Here is a 17,910-nt window from a genome sequence, read left to right on the forward strand (position 1 = left end):
CACCAGAGAATATATTATTTTATGTGGGTCAGAATGGTGATCATTGATTGACTGCAGCTGCCAACTAAATCTTCCAGTAAGTAGTACTTGCAGCAAAGTGTGATGATGACGATGACCAGGGTGGCCGTGTCAGCTGAAAAGCACAGCCAAGACCACTTTCAGGTATCACTTGCTTTTGCCTGCGACATGGGACCGCAACTTATTCTTCTGTTACTATGCGCGATCTTACTTTTCATCTTTTCCCATTTTGCCGAGTAACCGCAATTCCCTTCTTAACGTTTCGTGCCACACGCATTTCATCTATTCTGCCCCATGGCATACAATGACTACGTAATCGAGGAGGAGCGAAGGCGCGCAAGAGAAGTGGCCAAGGCATTGAAGGGACGACGTTGGCCATCGCCCCACGAAACCTCATGCGAGAACCGGCGAGCCGACCCGTCCTCGCCTTCGATGGATTTTCTGCCCAAAAGCCGTCCGCAGGGCCGTTTTGATAGCGCAATTGACTGGAAGCCGCCGGAGACAGATCCGTCACTGTGTAGCCGTTGCGCAAGCTGGAATCTAATACCGCAGCTACGCGAAGTGCCCGAAGCCCCCGCCTTCGTCGGAGCCAAGGATGGCGCCCACGACATATCCGTCGCGGCAGATCTCGATGATCTCCAGCAGACTTATTCTTGCCCTCTGTGCCTTCTAGTTCTGGATTGTCTTGGCGACCTTACCACTTCGCCAGATGCATCGCAGCTAAACCCTGGCCAGAAATACCGGGTCAGGATCCGACGTAGCACCTTTGCCTATCTACGAGACAGAGCGTTGGCAGAGGATCACCGAAAATACGGTCCTCAACCCCTCCAGTTTATGAAGAGCGTTTCTCGATTGGATGTCACGCTCTTTGTTTCTGATTTGGGGGATACGGAGCTCGGGTACCCTCGACTGGCTCGGAGGAGTATTCAATGCTGCCCTGCTAAGCCTACACCCATGCTAGACTTCTTGGATATCGACTTTTCATCTCCTACGGCACGTCCCAACTCGGTATCCTGGATGTATACAGAGCCTCATAAAAGACTCTTCGACCCGTCCTCAGATGAAACGACAAGTGCAGGGCCGGAGCTAACGGCGGACTATGGTGCTTCTTCAGCCAACATGCACGAGGGCCCGGACAGCCTGCTAGAGCCCCGCACTGTAGTTGGAGAGCACGTACCGTGGCAGAGGCTAAAGCAGTGGCTCATATATTGCCAGAAAGATCACGGGCCCGAGTGTGTCCCAGTGGTACTGGACAATAAAGGCCTCAGACTGATCAACGTGCAAAGACGCTGTCTTGAGTACGTGGTAGGGGACCATGTTAGAAATGCCAAGTATGCCGTGTTGTCATATGTCTGGGGCGACTACCCCAGACTAAGCTCACCAACTCCACAACGGAGCTTCTGCATTCCCCGGTAAGCGACTCTTGGGGATTACTCCTCGTTATCTTAGTGTCTTAGGGAGTGTATTTACCGTTTATTCGAGAAGTTGCCTCTATTCCCTCCTGGGACATCCTGTTTATTCCAAAAGAGTAATACTAACGCCGCGAGTCGGTAGGTGCTCTGTCTGACCGTGAGACGGACATCCCACTCACCATCAGGGACGCACTGATGGTGTGTGAGAAGATGAGGATCCCCTACTTATGGGTTGACGCACTCTGCATTCTCCAAGACGACGCAGAAGAAAAGGTCAAGCTCATTGGCATCATGGACCAGATCTACGGAGCGGCAGTTGTGACGCTGGTTGCCGCCGAGGGAACCAACAGCAATGCGGGTCTGCCCGGGGTGCGCATCGCGGAGAAGGCGAGAACCAACTACAAGTATTCTGACAAACGAATCGGGCCCTGGGTCCTGAGTATGGCGGCCGAGGATTTGCTGTCCATCCAAAGACAGGCGCTCTGGACGAAAAGAGGTTGGACATTCCAGGAGAAGATCATGTCAAAGCGCCTTCTTATATTCGGCAAAACTCAGTGCTACTTCTGGTGCAACAGCGGACTGCTTCAGGAAGACATACACCTCGAGACCGACCCCAGACGTCACGAAATTGACATCTGCATGTTCAAGAAGGCGACCGACAAGCACCTGGGCCGCACCTGCTCACCACTGAACTCGTATCCACTCCGCAACTACGACGAGGCCGTCTCGGCCTACATCAGCCGGCGGCTTACCTATGCACAGGATGCCCTGAGTGCGTTCCGCGGAATCGCCAATATGCTCGAGGCTACGCTCGGAAACATGTTCTGGTACATGCCCGAGCGTGCCTGGAGTATGTGCATGAGCTGGCATTGGGTCGATGCGCGGGTCGCGCCCGAGCACTTCCCAGACGCATTTGTGGCAAGACCGTCGGATGCGGCTGACGGCGAAGAAGACGACAATCCGAATAAGGGAGCAGTCGCAGCAGGATCAGCTCCCTTGTTTCCTTCGTGGTCATGGCTGAGCAGCATGAGTCGATGCCCCTTCAAAGTCGGGGCATTCGTACCGCTGAGGGGAGAACACCATCCGCGTTTCGTTTACCACAAGGTGGACGCAATAGACGGTTCTCCATGCAAGATCGTCTCTGATGTCACATCAGCGGAGGAGTACCTGCGCGACGCCTACTCATTAGACGACGAGCCCGCCGGCGCCGGCGCATCGGACTGGTTACGCGACTACACAGATCATGACGGAGCTGTCCCCAGCGTTCATATTGCCGCAGGAGAAACCACTATCGAAGACCCTTCTCGTCCTGACGGGTATTGGAGTCACACAGACCCAGATCGATTGGTGATATACCGTCGAGAACCATGTCCACTAGATCACCTCCTAGTCTTCTGGGCACCTTCATACTATCTGCATGTTGACGCTGAGCCCGTCGAAAAGTATACCCTAGACTCGGCCTTGGCTCCTGAAAGATCCCAACAAGTCTCTCCGGAGAGCCTTGTGCCTGGCTACAGGACGTACCTCGTGCGAGCCTCGTCCGAATTACAGCTGCTGGGACAAGTTATACTGCCGCAAAAATGGCGTGGCGACATCAAAGATGCGCAGCAATTCATTATGATCGCCACGGATACTACAAGAGCTGACCTCATGTTGATTGAGTGGGATGCCGGACTTGCTAAGAGGGTACAGGTGATTCGTGGTGTCAAACTGTGTGATCTTGACCAAGTGTCGTCTTCCTTAGAGATGATTGTTCTGGCTTGAGCGGGAAGGGTTTGGAACCGGATGGGATACGCTTGGTCATTCCATCAAGGACTTGCCATCGCAAAAACAGGCGTGCATTAAGGACGTCAAGTTGGCAACACCCAGCATATCTAGAAGCCATGATCATGAGTCGAAAACCGGGGTTTATAGTACAGTATTAGACATTACTATGATTATATGGAAACAAAATACGCTACAACTTACAACCAACCTTCCAATACACGTGATTTCTCAACTTTATCGTACAACAGTCTAGCTAGCTAGACTGCAAAGAACCAGGATACCCCCCATAATACGCCGGACCCTATTTATACAAGCGCCGTCATGACCGCCACCAAGATGAACACCAGCAAGGGTGTTCGAGTGAACCCTGACCAGGAACCCATTGAAGGCTACTGGCCAATAAATGGGGATATAAATTGGCATGTAGCCAAGTGGGAGAGAAAGAGATAACCGAACAACGTCCCAGTCTCTGGCCTGAGTCCAGGATCGTCACCGTCAACCTCTTCTCGGTAAAAAGCGGGAGTTGGGCCATTTCCTTGAGTCTCCAACCACTGGCCGGTAGATGAGGAGGAAGGTAAATGGGCTCCGATTCGTCGGGATCGAGAGGAGGTACGATAGCCAGAGTAGGAGTATCATCTCCGTTCATAGTCCTGGCCGGGGCTATGACGGAATGACAACTTGTCTCCTGACTGAGTACTCCTATATTTTCTCTCGCATCCATACTAGAAGATGAGTAACGGGCATAGTTTATTTCGAGTAGAGATCCTCATATCTCTGGCCGGAGACAGGGGAACCTACTTGTCAGGACTTGTAAGGGTTCCAGTCACTCACCTGGAATTCGTCGTGCGTCACCGATGGAGATCCTTTGAACTGGGGCTTCTCTTTGTGCTCTGGCCGGAGACAATGAGCAAGTAGGCAGATACAGAAATCCCTTTCTTGTCATCGGCGTTTTCCTTTTTGGGGTTGCCTTACACTCGGAGAGTTACGCTGGTTGCTGCTAGCAGACTCGAAGTCACCAGGCTCTCGTGGGCAAGCTGTGTGTGAGAGTTACATGGCCCCAATACTCACCAGTATACCTCAAATTCTCCCGTTACGTACGGTGAGAAGGTGATAGAAGGGGGGCGAAGCTCTCGGGGGATAAATGAGGGGGAGGAGGGTGCTAGGGAAAGCCAGTCTACCATAGGTGCCGCCAGCCTTTCTCACTATATAGGGGGGAGAAAGTGCAACCTAGGCAGTTTAGTCCTCACTAGAGAAAAGGTAGGTTGTGTCGATTTACCAAGGATATGTCGGAAACACGCTGCTGGACATCCATCGTTGTGGTACTCCGAGAGCGTGGTGTGTGTGACAGGGGATGTGCTAAGGGTACGGTTGAATTGTCGCGGGGGGAAATAGAACGGGGTACAATAATTGGCCCCTGGCGGTGAGCTGCTGAAACGAGGCGGCGGCGAGGACAAGATACTTTCTTCCCCCGGCGCTCACTACCTCGAATCATCCCCCCTTTTCTTAAGCAGCCCACCGAACCTACCTGCTGAGTGCGCCTAGTAGTGACGTTCCGCAACGTCGCGCCGTCGCCGCCATGTCTCCCCGACCTCCAAAGGAACCCCGCCCCGAACGTTGCGCAGGCGCGCATGGTCGACCCGCAAGATCTGGTTCTGGGTCTGGAGGTCGATGAAGCCCGACATGAGGCTTCCCATCTGGGACTCCAGGCCCAGCGCGCGGCGGACATGGGCGTCGGCCTCGTTCATGGCCTCATCGCGCTTCTCGAGGATCTTGCAGACGATGGCGGGGACGTCCGTCGCGTTTCGGACGCCCCGGAACTCCTCGGAAGACTCCACGATCTCCTCCTCAAAGGCCGCGATCAGAGGAATGGACATCTCCTGAAGGAGTTTGAAATTCCTCTCCTCGCAGACCCGGCGCTCGTGCTCCGTCTGTGCCGCCAGCTTCCACGCGCGCTCGACCTTCAGGCTGTGGGGGTCGACGGCGGCGGCGGCCCCTCTCTTGAAAGCGGGCTTCTCGCCTGTAGCGGGAGGCAGAGAAGGAGAGGGGAGAGAAAAGAGGGAGAGGCAAAGAAGGAGGCGACGGTGAAAGAGACGGCGAAGGAGAAGGTGGAGGTGTGGCCGTAAGGACGACGATGGCAGGACGACAGCGTGCCTTGGACAAGATCTTGCCGTTGAAACCCTGATTCTTGCCGCGCTTAGCATAATTGTACTCAACCTCAGGCTCAGCGTCCGAGGACTCATCGCTGGTGACGCTCTCTTCTACTCCGCTGCCATCGATGATATCCTTGACGGCATTGAAACCGGCTTCCAATGGCCTCTCACCGTTGTCACTGTGGTCCTCGCCCGCGGTAGTAGCGGGTTCGGGGAACTCAGGAAACTGGGTGAAATCCGCGGAGGTGAAGATGCGCCCGCGGCGTTTATCGTGCCGGCTCGTGCGAGCTTCCACCTCCTCTTCGATCTGCTCCGGGGAAGAAGGATGAGACATCGAAGCGGTAGAGTCGGACCATTCGGGGAAATCCGTGTAGCCAGAAGCTACGGCGCCGATGCGCCGGGGCATCCACTGAGTGTTGACGCCGTCGGGCTCATCGATCACTACGGTCGTTGAGAGCCGCGCCAGACTGTCACTGCTATCTCGAGGACGAGGAAGAGGACGGCGACGTATCTGCTTCTCAATCGGCCGCAATTTCATTGGACCTCTGTTCATCTCATGAGCCAGCCCCATTTCGTTCAGCATGGGCTCATGAATTCGCCGCTGCGACTCCTGGGCTTCCTTGAGGTATGCCGCATCGGCCGGCAAGGGATGAGAGATAAGAGACCTGTCGAAGTCCTGCCGCTTCGTCTCTTTCTCCCTCTCTCTCCTTCTCCTTCGAGCCTCGGAATCTCGGCAGCCATCTATAACTTTCTCCACCACTGCGAGTCTTGGGTGGTAAGGGTGGGGGAATCTCGCCTTCCCGCCTCCTTGGGGTCCCCGGCCGCTCATGCTGACCCAATGGTCGATGGTGACCATCTCTGTAGCCGTCATGGTGGCTCACCCGATGCGATTCCCGTGGACGATCCAGTCCTGTCCATGTCCGCTCTCGAGGATCACCGAGTGCCGGCACTCTGTGTTCAGGACGTCAGTCTGATCTCCGGGGCGCACCAAACGGATTAGGTTCGCTAATAGTATGGCTGGAAAATTGCTGCGCCATGTTTTGTTCTTAGCGAGGGTGGGAATTGATGCGGGTGTTGGTTAATTTTGGAAACGAGGCTTGGGACTGATTGATTGGAATGATTACAGCAAGTGAAAGTGTGTCGGTGAACCCCAGTATTTATGATTTCGGCACTCCTTTGGGGGGCTCAACAAACGACATATTCCCTTGAACCCTGCCTTTCTTCATGGGACAAAGGGCACGTTTGTAGCTTCTTGGGAACACCATAAGCCTTTCAAGGCTCGATCAAAGAAGAAAATGATTGTAGACAATAGCATTGAGAGTATATGTCTTTGTTTCCTGTTCAATGAGTTCCTGCTACTGATGGACCACAAAGATTTGGACCTAACTTATTGTAGCTGCTGTGTGGTCTAGATCAAGTCCCTACACAATGGTTGCCGACTTCAGCTTATCGTGGTGCGTATCCCCTCTTCATATTGCCTGTGATGGAAGCGCCGTGTCTATTGCCCAAGACAGATTCTGGGCTATGTGCCAGATTCCTCCGGCCGATGACAGATGGTGATGGAGCCGGTCGCTGTATTGCTAAGAGAACGTTATTGCATATTTCTCGTAATGTGGTGAGATATTGAGAGATTACCTTGCGGTCTGGATGCAGCACTGTATTCAGGCAGATTTCTGCTTCCAAGGCCCACTTTCAACCCAGAACTTAGTCCTCCTGTTGTAAGTCTTCCGTTGTGGCGAAAGTTGCCGTGAAGCTCACTGAGTGGTGCTCTGACATTGGCAGTAAGCCTCGGCGATCGTACTGAGCCAGATGCAAGACCAGGTACGGCATTCAACCCAAGACCGGTTGGCTCGCCAAGCCGTTGGCGGTGGGTGGAGGGTGTAATCGGAATATCGGCTGTTATAGCGTTCAGTAATTGATCAGAACTAGCATTGCGCGTCGCAAAATACCTTGTGCGCCAATGGTCCTTGGAAACGATGGACCCTGGCTGACCAACCCATCTCGAGTTGAATATATGCTACCCATTCTGTTGGTCGTATCGGATAACTGGCGCCCAGGTCTACCATAAGGAGCACCTTGACCTTGGTAGAAAGGAGCCACGTTCGGGTCGTCGTCGCCATATGCGTGCACTCCTCCGTCAATCGCAACGTCTGGCCGGAAATTCGAATCAATGGCGTCCTCGGCGGCATCCTGTATCTGACCTAGCATAGCCTTCCGTTTGAGTTTGTCGTATAGCTCTTGAACTTGTAAGAGCTTGCGATTCTTGTCTTTGTAGGCCTGCGCAAGCTCGGCGTTCTTGTCGCGTAGGACTTTCTGCTCGTCGGTCGAGTCTGGAATCCAGTGTCAGTTGACCTGCGACCAAGGCGCGAACAGCGCACGAGGTTGTCTCAGCACAGCTTACTATTGAGACTGGTGTGCAACGAGGGTGATTTGCGCGTTCGCCTCGTTGATGACTTTGTCTAGATGGACAGTGAGATGGGAATACTTGTCGGCCAAGGCCTTGCCAAGGATTCTTGATATACCCTGTGTAAATGGGAAAATCATCAGTCTTGGTGGGCAGCACAGGGATCGCGGCATTGTACAAACACTTCTTGTGTTGTCTGATATGCCCAGAAAGCTAAAGCGCGGCTTGCGCATTCCATGATGACAGTGGGGCTTAAACCGCTCAGTACGCTTGCCTTGTAATCCTCGCTTGGGCTGAGGTCGGCAATGACGGCGTCATCGGGATTTGGCAAAGCAGTGTGGCATGCTGGGCATACGTGTTCTTGCGTATGTCTGCTCTCGAACCGGGGCCGGCGAGACCCGACTGAGCAGCGCACTCGGTGCAGAAGATGTGGCTTTTGAAAGAGGAAAAGGTTGGTTAGGCTGACAAGTTTGACAAAGTGTCAGTGGTGTTCCTGTCGCTCACCTGCAGGTGGTCACCAGGGCTCGGCCACCCAGCTCTTTGCGACACTTGAGCGTGTTGCATCTCAGTTTGTGCTCCATCACGTATGGCGCGTGGAATTATAGCAGTTATTCTCACGTAGATAAGGCAACGATGTTCAATGTTTTCGAATCACTGGTGAAATAGCTTAGAGTGAGGGTGCATGTACAACTGAACTGGTACGTTTGGTCTTGTTTGGGGTTACCTAGGGTTTTAGGCCTGGAGAATAAGTCTTGGAGAATTAGGCACGCGACCCTGTAAGGTTAGGAAAGATATCCGCTAAATCTGTCGAACAAGGGGCGAAGCAGGAAGGAGGAAAGAACGAGTTCCAGTGTTTTGCGTACCTTCCAGTCATTTCTGTTAGAAGGCGGCATAGTATGTTTTCCAGCAAGGTGAACAAACGCCTGACAAGGAGAGCTAGGGTGGAATCTATATTTCTTCCAAGGTTGGATGTTTGATGCATCTCGAATGCAATCTAGTATGTAGTTTGTCTATTTACATCTAGGTGTGTCTATTTCAACTTGATCCATAGGCGGAGGCCGGCCTATTTCTTCACATATGGAGGATTTGTTCTTGAGCTCCATGCTCAGCCCATAGTGTGTTGTCCCGGTCATGGGACACCTCGATTGTTTTCTGCGACCGCAAGTGTATTGGATAGCTATGCTTGCTTTTGCATTGTCCTTTCATTTCTTTGCTATTAGCCTTTTGCCCGGCTTCAATTGCGCATCGTCTTCAAAAGCGGGATCCAACCCATCCAGTACATCGTGATGGTTGCCTTGATAGCTGCAACTAGCCATAGGCAAGGTCCAACCTGGTGCGTAGCCCTGGAGATCCAGCCGCCGCAGATCGCCCCCGTCAGCGTCAGTACGAACGCGATGGCGCGCCGGTTACGCCTGCCGTTCTTGCTGAGCCCGACTAGGAGGTGCTCGTCGCTGACTAGATCACACAACAAGGTCGTGATGACGACGGTCGGGACCTCGCTGACGCCCAGGCCGCGGCTGTTGACGATCTGGCCCGCGGCCTGGAAACTGAGCAGGGCGACGGCGGCGAGCTCGGTGAAGTTGACGTTGTTGGGATCGCCCCGCGCCGGATATGTGCCGTCGATAATGCCGCCCTGGATGATGGACGCGGCCGCGGCGACGCAGATGGTCTGGAGGCCGAACGAGACGAGCAGGGTGCGTCGGAGACGGTGTCCGCCGATGAGCTTGTGCAGCCTTGCGAAGGATACGCAACCGATCGCGAAGCAGCCAAGGGAACAGAGAGAGCGTGCCCAACCGTACGGCCTGTTGTTCTGACCGGAGGTACCGAGTGCGATGAAGATTGTGTTGCCTAAGAATCACAATTAGCATATGGACGGCTGTTCATTTCAGACCAGCGTTTGAGACCTACCCGTTTGCATGGAGACGAAGGTGCCATATGCTGCAGGTATTGTTAGCGCACCACCATTTGCTTTTCGAAGATCCAATGTTTGTCTCACCGTTGTACAAAGTTCCGTCTGTCAGCCCAGTAACGAAACACAATACCAACAGGGGAATGTAGCCTGCGCGAGTATCGACGTTGCTCGAGAAGTGCGTGGATAGCTTCCCCTTTACGGTGGGAACGTGCTCCTGCTCGGAGCCAGTGCCAGAGCCAGAGCTCGGCTGAGCCTCCTCCAGCTTCTCCGGATTCGACATCATCTCGAAACGATTTTGATCAACCTAGAGTGCTTTGATATGACAGTTCCTCTCGTCCAGGTAGCGAATGTGCTTCACTTTTGGGCTGAACCGCGAGGAAGAGCACGAGCACGAACAGGTGAAGAACGCCCACTTGCCAGAACACAGCCGGTAGAAATGATCCAAATTTGCCACGGACACCGGGGAGACGGCGGCTTGCCCTTCTCTGTGCGCTTTGGCCGTTACAGATCGATTTGCGATCGGGTTACTGCTTTGGGATTTCTCCGCGTGTCTGGGGAAAGCGGGTGATGTCGAGTGCCGCGCCGTCTTCGTGTGTTGGCACAAACACACTCTTGATGCAGATTGCGAACCCACCTGGATGTCGGCCTCGAGTCAGATGCACACGCGGAAGGGGATGCCGCAGGAAAGGGCAAGTGGAAATGGAGGCAATCGAACATTTCAGCCCCATGAGAAATGGCAAAACGGAGTCTGTCGAGTTCGCCAAGCGCTTGACTTACAGGATGCGCCAATGTTGCATTGCCAAGACCGTCAGGAATGTCAATATCAGATAACGAGGCGGCATAGGGCATTTAAGCATATTCAGCTACATATCTATGAGCGAATTTTGGATGTTGGTTGGCTGACCGGGGGCCATGCCAGATTGGATTGTATCGGACGGGCACGATTGGTCATTGCAACGTCAGAATGCCAAGGCTTGGCATCTCCATCCGCGGGCTTGGCCGCCGCCGCTTCCTGCACTAACCAAGCCTTGGTATTCTCCATCCGCGGGCTTGGCTAGGAATTGCTCAGCTCGTTATCAGTGAGCACGATCGCGAATCTACCAACACCTCGGCGAAAGAATTGCGATTTTCGGAAGTCGAGGGAACAGTGAATGCATACGACCTGGTCTTGGCCCTGGCCCTGGCTATCAGCCCAACCATCGCGGGTATACCGATACGAGGGGTGCATATAAGTATTGGTGAAACGTCGCTCTGCTGGGCGGACGACCTCCACAAGGATTTGAATAGACCGACTTGGCCAGACTTGGCCAGACTTGGCCGGCTCGGCATCCCAAATATAGTGGACCTGTCACCGTGGAAGAAGTCCTATGCGACTCTATGCCATGCCTCACAGACGCGCAAGGGTTGCGTTGCAGATCAACGAACCCATCATCGACCAGTTAAAAGCCGCAATTGGGCCCATTGTAAGGTCTTGTGCGGTGGTTAAATGGCAAAATCGCCATTGCTTATACGCGATACGGTGATGTCTTGCGAGGAATACGGGAATACGGTAACCAGGTTGGCTCCCTCTCCCTCTCTCTGGTTCTCGTGCTGCCTGAGATTAGAAGTCCGAGTGCCAAGCCTCCCTGACGTCGACGTGGCTGAAACCTTGAGAGTTGTGGGTGTGGGAAAGAGGTCACTTCTTGATTGCGGAGACGAGAGACGGATGGCCTCGGGTCGAGGGTCCAATAGTTGCGTCGGAAGCAGGAACATGTATGATTCCTGCACATCCCTGTTTCTCTCTACATGCTGCTCTTTGTTATCGATAGCTGCACTGTAACTGTTCTCTGCCCTTTAGGGTTAACAGATATAAACGAAATATGCAGGGGCTGGTTCCGGGTTTGGCCGCAAAACCTCAACCCTCCCCCGACCAGCTTGTAGGATGAACGAGCAAGGGTTTGATCGAGCAAGAGATGGAGGCCTATGTATGGAGATACTTGGATTGAATAGAGTTCGTCCAGTGTTTGTCCGACGGAACGGGCCGCTAGCAGAATGAACCACTGTATTCTAGCTTTGGTACTATCTCCTGACTAGCAACTTTACCCGGGGCGTTTAGAGACGGGAGGTGGAGGCTTTTCTGAGTGCTTGTTTTCCCGTCTAAACATACTTGTAAGGGCATTCCAAGAATCCATGTCGTAGGCCAAGTATCCCCAACGGGGATTGTGACCCCCCACAATGTATGCAAATCAGTGTATCGCGAGTACCGTTCCTCGAGCGCCCACCTCCTTCCGCCCCGTCTCGACCTTGGCTCCGGATCATATCCCGCCAAGATAATGTTTACCTGCCACGGCGCCCAATACAGAATATGTGATTTGTGCGCATATGCTGGCGCTTGAATCGTATCGAGGCCTTCAAGAGAGTTTGACCCCAGAAGAGAACCGATCGACATGCCGAGAGATAGCTCCGTCCCAGAGGAATCAAGCCAAGCCGTCAGACTCCCTCGCATCACAGCTGCCAAGGCGGGAGCAGAGAACACCTTCCAAGACTTCCTATCAAGAAATCGTTGCTTACGGCGGTTAAGCTCTTATCATGCCGAGTGATCTTGGCCAGCTTGCAGAAAACGCCCTTGGCCAGTATGCAGAGAAAAAGCCCCCGATGGCACCTAGAGCTGACGGAAAAGAGCTTGTCCTGACTCTTATAACGGCATGATACAGTAAGCTTGAAATAATGACAGTTAGGTTTGGATAGAGACGATTTCTAGAAAGCAGTGTTTATGAGTAACGATTCTGGTGTTAAAGCAGTGCGGATCTGGCGATGCTCTGACTAGGGGTTTCTGCTAGGCAATTCGTTGACGGGACACGCATAACAATACTTCCGAATCGGTTGACCAAGGACATGCCAGGATACTCCGAATGTAAGTGACATCCGACGGCAAATAGCTAATCCCGTGGTCCTCGTCTTGGCCGCGTGCTGACCAACGAGTGGACCCTCGGCGATGGCAAGAAAGCGTATTGTAATCACGATCACTTCTGCAGGCGATGGTATTATCTGAAACTGCGTTGCCATTCGCTGCTTTAACATGTCCAACTTCCCCGGCTTCCCCCGTAAAAGCAACCCCGAGTTGGTACGTGATGGTTCTCGGCGACGTGCATGAACACCCTTTATCTCTCCACGGGGTCGGTGGGTGTGGGCTCCGGAAGATCACTGCGGCTTTCGTGAAATGAAACGTTGCCCAGATGAGAGAGGAGTTACGAATAATTCCGCCTTGGCTTCTGCTCGTAGTGTGGACAACCATCTGCTCGAAGTCTTGGTATTATGGGGAGGTAGGTGTGGCGGGAGATATGGCTGGCTTCGAGTAGGCCCTTGAACTTAGACGTTGGATAAGGATCGAGTCAGAAATTCGGTATAAGTATCTCGAATGATCCGTCCAGAAAGAAAGAACAGCCAGCTCCATCTACGACATCACATCCACAAATACAAGCTTCACATTCTAAGCACAGTACTCCATAGCCCAAAATTCCCATATCCCCTTATATACACAATGGCACCCTCGATGGAGTTCGAGCCCGTCTCTATGATAGAGCCAGAAGCCCCAGTGGTTCTCAAGGCTGCCCCAGAAGTCGAGCTCCATCACATTGCAGAGCCCGTAAAGCCCTTCTCTCTCGTCAACGCCGAAGAAGTTGTCGAGGAAGAGAGCTATGCGGTGCAGCTTCCCCCAAGCCAGTCCCCCGGGGCAGCCAGTCCGGCCGAGAGCTGGCTCCCGCTCAACCACGTTATGGCCTCAGTCAACAAGCCCAGTTCAGGGGCTACCAAGCTCCGCAAGATGATCTTCGACACCAAGGAGCTCATTGTGTGCCCCGGTGTCTACGATGGTCTCTCTGCTCGCACGGCCATCGAGGTCGGCTTTGACGCCATGTACATGGTGAGTGAACCAATTTGCAGCTCCGAACTAGAAATTACTGAGTAGTAATGCCTTACTGACACCGAGATGATAGACTGGAGCTGGCACTACCGCCTCACGCCTGGGACAGCCTGATCTTGCCATTGCCCAACTACACGAGATGCGTGAGAATGCCGAGATGATTGCCAACCTCGACCCCTTCGGCCCTCCGCTTATTGCGGACATGGACACCGGTTACGGCGGTACGTCGGCGCCTTTCACCCCCAGACCCCAGACCCCAGACTCTATATGCCCCGTTTAGCCCCCTTTATTGTTCCGCAACCCTGCCTTGAAGAGACCCTTCTTCTCCCTATACAATCTGTGCGCCCGGCTCTACCAGATGACTTCTCTACCCACCTATTTAGTCATGACACTTTACTGACTCATGTCTGGCCCACAGGTCCCATCATGGCCGCACGCACAGTGGAGCAGTACATCCGCGCCGGCGTGGCGGGCGCGCACCTGGAAGACCAAGTCCTGACGAAGCGGTGCGGTCACCTGAGCGGCAAGAAGGTAGTACCCGCGCGACGAGTACATCTCGCGGATCCGGGCAGCGCACGCGGCGCGCGTGCGGATGCAGTCGGACTTTGTGCTGATCGCGCGGACGGACGCGCTGCAGCAGCTGGGCTACGACGAGTGCATCGCGCGGCTGCGCGAGGCGCGCGACGAGGGCGCCGACGTGGGCCTCCTCGAAGGGTTCGAGACGCGCGAGCAGGCCCAGCGCGCCGTCCGCGACCTCGCGCCCTGGCCGCTGCTGCTCAACAGCGTCGAGAACGGCAAGAGCCCGACCATCACGGTCGACGAGGCGCGCGCCATGGGCTTCCGCATCATGATCTTCAGCTTCGCCACGCTGGCGCCGGCCTACCTGGCCATCAAGGAGACGCTCCTCCGGCTCAAGAACCACGGCATCGTGGGTACGCCCAAGAACGTGACGCCGGTCACACTGTTTGAGGTGTGCGGCTTGCAGCATAGCAGTAAGCCTCTACCGTGATATTCAATAATGCAGGTTACTAATTATGTGTCTAGTGGCTGTGGACATGAACGCTGGGGGAGCTTCGTTTAAAGGCGGAGTCTGAGCTATTCAAAAAAGCAGGCTGAGTCGACTTAGGTGAAAGAACTGATGAATGGATGTTGGCTTTTTTCTTTAGTTATTTCCTATATTTATTTCTCGAACAACAATTTACATGATAAGATTATCTAGTTAAGATTAAGCTATTAGTCTTAGTTAAGATTATATATAAGTACTTAGTTATATAATTATCTAGCTACATTTAATTACTTAATTATATAAGCTAAAGCACCCCTCACGAGTCACCTCTCACGGGCCACTTTACTAAGCTACCTTTACCCCTATAATTAAAGCTATTTCTATAGCTGAAATTAACGTAAATACACTATCTTTTATTATTTTTAATAATAATACAGTCCTTCGCCTCTATGCTATTATTTTTTATAGCTTCTATAGCGTTACGAGGCCCTCTTAGCACTTTAACATCGTTAGCTTCGTCTTTTATATACGACCCTACCCTTTAGCCTCCGCTTAGCCCGGCGTATATTAGCTATATAAATAAATCGTTATTCCGGTATAATTTTTACCTTTTAATATACTCTCGTAGTTTTTTTTATCGAGTTTAGCTTAAAAATAATTAACTTAAGCTTTAAAATACGCGATTTTATTAACGCTTTAATTTAAAGCTTTACTAGCCTTTTTAATAAAGAGTCGTTAAGAGGGTATTTTAAAAGTAAGGTTTATAACAGCTAATTTTTAATTATTATTTCGTAATTCTTAACTATTAAAGGTTGTTTTAATAGGTATTAAAGCTAATTCGATAAAGAAATCGAGTATTAATTCTTTTTTAACTATTTTTAATAGCTTTAAACGTACCCGGGTAACCCTTATATTTTTTAAGATAATATATTTTAATAATAACGGCTTTAAGCGATCTTATAAATAAATCCTAACCGTTTTTTAAACGTTTTTAATTATAAAAAAAAGTTAATACGCTAATTTTAACTTAACGGTATATTTTTAATATATTTATTTTCGTAAGCTTTAATTTAAAAACTTTTTTAAAATAATTTTTAACCTTTTTTTAATAAATTAAAAACTCTTATATTTAAAACTTATATTATATAATTATAATATAATTTATAAAAAATTAATTATATTTTATTTAAAAAATAAAATTATAAAAAATTATTATTTATATATAGTTTATAGTTATTATAAATTAGAATAACTTATTTATTATTATAACGAGATTATATATAAAGGATAAAAATATTTTAAATTTAATTTAAAATTATAATATTACTAGTCCACCTTTTAAGCGACGCTTTAAACCGCTAGTTATCTTAAAGATAGCCGTCTTAGTTTAGAAACCACTAGCTTTAAACGTCGGCCCCCTTAAAAATAACCAGCGGCGGGAGGGGTACCTCATTACAGCCTATACACTCTAGGGTAATAATTTATTCCCTTTTCTCGACGTCTTTCTTAAAAGCTAGATAACTAATAGCTTTAGTAATTACTTAGTAGTTACTATTAACGCCTTAGCTAATACTTATTTCGTTAATATTATAAAAGCGTTTAAAAAAGATATTAACTAGTTTTAAAGTATTAAGTTTATTAAAAAAAAACGTTAATATTTATTATTATAACTTTATTAACCCGGTTATAATTAATTATTTTCGACTTTACGGTTTTAACGAACTTATTTTTAATTAAAAAACGAATATATTATTATTATTTTAAAATATAAGAGGCCTTAAAAACGTTTAATATTTATTAAGTTATAAACTTAAACTTAATTAATTTTAATATAAAGCTTAATTTAATTTAATTAACGGCTTAATATATTAATTCGTTTTTTAAAAATAGTAATAAAACTTATTAATTTTTATTAAACTTATTTATAATAAGTATACCGCCGAGACGATATTAAATATATAATCGAGAGGTTAACTATTTACGAGCGAATTTATAAGTAATTACTTTAAGCTTTACGTCACGTATAATAACTTATACACGCTTTTAAATATTAAATAAAAATATTATTATAAAGAGTAAAAATAAGCGAAAAGAATAAGGGTAATAATAACTTTAAAAAATAAAAAGTAATAATTAAATTAAAAAGTTTTTTAATTAAGATATACGGTGAAAAGACGCGTTCGTGGGGTAAAACGCGGTGGCCCGTAACGGGGTGGCCCGTGAGGGTGTGCTTTAGCTTATGCCAGAATATCCTATTGGGTGTCAGAATCCCCAGGACTATGAGTGTCCATCTCGTCTTGGGGATTGTCACATATGTCGAAAAGCCAGAGGCTGGAACGCTGAATACAATTATGCTTGGTGTCGGGCTGTCTTGTTGAGTAGGCAGGCGAGTAGGCAGGCGGCGGGTCTTCCAACTCTGCAACGATGTCACCGTCACTACCGGCGACAGGACGCCCAGATTCAATCCGCGTCTGGACTGCGTGGTCTCCCGCCGAGGTGAAGGGTCTGTAGTTATATGGAGTACAGCCAAACAAGGAGAATGTGAAAGAGACGATTCCTGTCCACTACTAAGCCAATAACCGATCCAATAGCACAATGTAGCTTGATAACTCCAGAGTTCCAATACAATCTTGCCTTGGTGATAAAGCACGCATGCACATGTTGCCAAGAGCGATGCCATGTTGTAATCAAGCCATTTGAATGGAACTTTGCAGGACTCGCGTGTTGGTTTGTGCAGGATCCCAACCCAAGTGCCCATGTAATTACCAAAGCATACTCGATATCGTAGTCAAATCCTGTATATGATAACGGGATATGGCCAGCAAGGCGGTTATGATGGCCATGAAAACAGCTATGTCTTTACTGTCCTGGGATGGACATGTCCAATCCAATGAGACGGACATGCTTGATCTGCGCTGCCTGCGTTAAGACCGAGTAACGATGGAGACCCACCTTCAGGCCCCCTGTTAACTAGCCACCTGATTTTTCACCCCTTTTAAACTTTTGTAACTTATCTATTAATTCTTTATTGTTCTCTTTTAAATTTTTTTTATAAAGTATTACTACTTAACTATAAATTAATACTTTAAAAAAAGCTTTAAAAAACTTTAAATTATATTATAAATAATACTTTAATTAAATAAACCGCTTAAAAATACGGTATTTTTAAATTAACGCTTTAAAACCGGCTTAAAGGTTAATACTCTTAATTAAAAAGTATAGTAAATTTATAAAGGCTTAGTCTTAATTAAGAAAAGTACTTATTATTATAAATTATTACTTAATAAGCTTTAAGGCTTCTTTTAACGCACGTTTAAATAAAAAAATTCGCTAAGCGTAT

The 17,910-nt window shown here is 49.5% G+C and overlaps 5 protein-coding genes across 5 annotated transcripts; 3 read left to right on the forward strand and 2 right to left on the reverse strand.

Moving 5' to 3' along the window:
* Positions 1-1,640: 1,640 nt before the first annotated feature.
* On the forward strand, positions 1,641-3,194 carry PG994_013293 (uncharacterized protein; the record flags this gene model as incomplete). Its single annotated transcript, XM_066864702.1, has 1 exon — positions 1,641-3,194. The coding sequence occupies one exon, from the start codon at positions 1,641-1,643 to the stop codon at positions 3,192-3,194; it is 1,554 nt and encodes a 517-aa protein (XP_066709663.1).
* Positions 3,195-4,480: 1,286 nt separating this feature from the next.
* PG994_013294 (uncharacterized protein) lies at positions 4,481-5,801 on the forward strand (the record flags this gene model as incomplete). Its single annotated transcript, XM_066864703.1, has 3 exons — positions 4,481-4,532; positions 4,740-5,216; positions 5,344-5,801. The coding sequence occupies 3 exons, from the start codon at positions 4,481-4,483 to the stop codon at positions 5,799-5,801; spliced, it is 987 nt and encodes a 328-aa protein (XP_066709664.1).
* A 992-nt stretch (positions 5,802-6,793) lies between these two features.
* Positions 6,794-8,332, reverse strand: PG994_013295 (uncharacterized protein; the record flags this gene model as incomplete). The annotated part of the gene is made up of 5 exons (XM_066864704.1): positions 6,794-6,927; positions 6,983-7,243; positions 7,297-7,677; positions 7,911-8,212; positions 8,256-8,332. The coding sequence occupies 5 exons, from the start codon at positions 8,330-8,332 to the stop codon at positions 6,794-6,796; spliced, it is 1,155 nt and encodes a 384-aa protein (XP_066709665.1).
* A 653-nt stretch (positions 8,333-8,985) lies between these two features.
* Positions 8,986-9,946, reverse strand: PG994_013296 (uncharacterized protein; the record flags this gene model as incomplete). Its single annotated transcript, XM_066864705.1, has 3 exons — positions 8,986-9,599; positions 9,660-9,689; positions 9,748-9,946. The coding sequence occupies 3 exons, from the start codon at positions 9,944-9,946 to the stop codon at positions 8,986-8,988; spliced, it is 843 nt and encodes a 280-aa protein (XP_066709666.1).
* Positions 9,947-13,183: 3,237 nt separating this feature from the next.
* On the forward strand, positions 13,184-14,658 carry PG994_013297 (Isocitrate lyase/phosphorylmutase; the record flags this gene model as incomplete). Its single annotated transcript, XM_066864706.1, has 5 exons — positions 13,184-13,564; positions 13,638-13,785; positions 13,845-14,113; positions 14,163-14,556; positions 14,609-14,658. The coding sequence occupies 5 exons, from the start codon at positions 13,184-13,186 to the stop codon at positions 14,656-14,658; spliced, it is 1,242 nt and encodes a 413-aa protein (XP_066709667.1).
* Positions 14,659-17,910: the final 3,252 nt, after the last annotated feature.

The sequence above is a fragment of the Apiospora phragmitis genome (assembly GCF_038363925.1).
Source record: "Apiospora phragmitis strain CBS 135458 chromosome Unknown utg000011l:1.0-3236445.0:1.0-3240683.0, whole genome shotgun sequence".
NCBI lineage: Eukaryota > Fungi > Ascomycota > Sordariomycetes > Amphisphaeriales > Apiosporaceae > Apiospora > Apiospora phragmitis.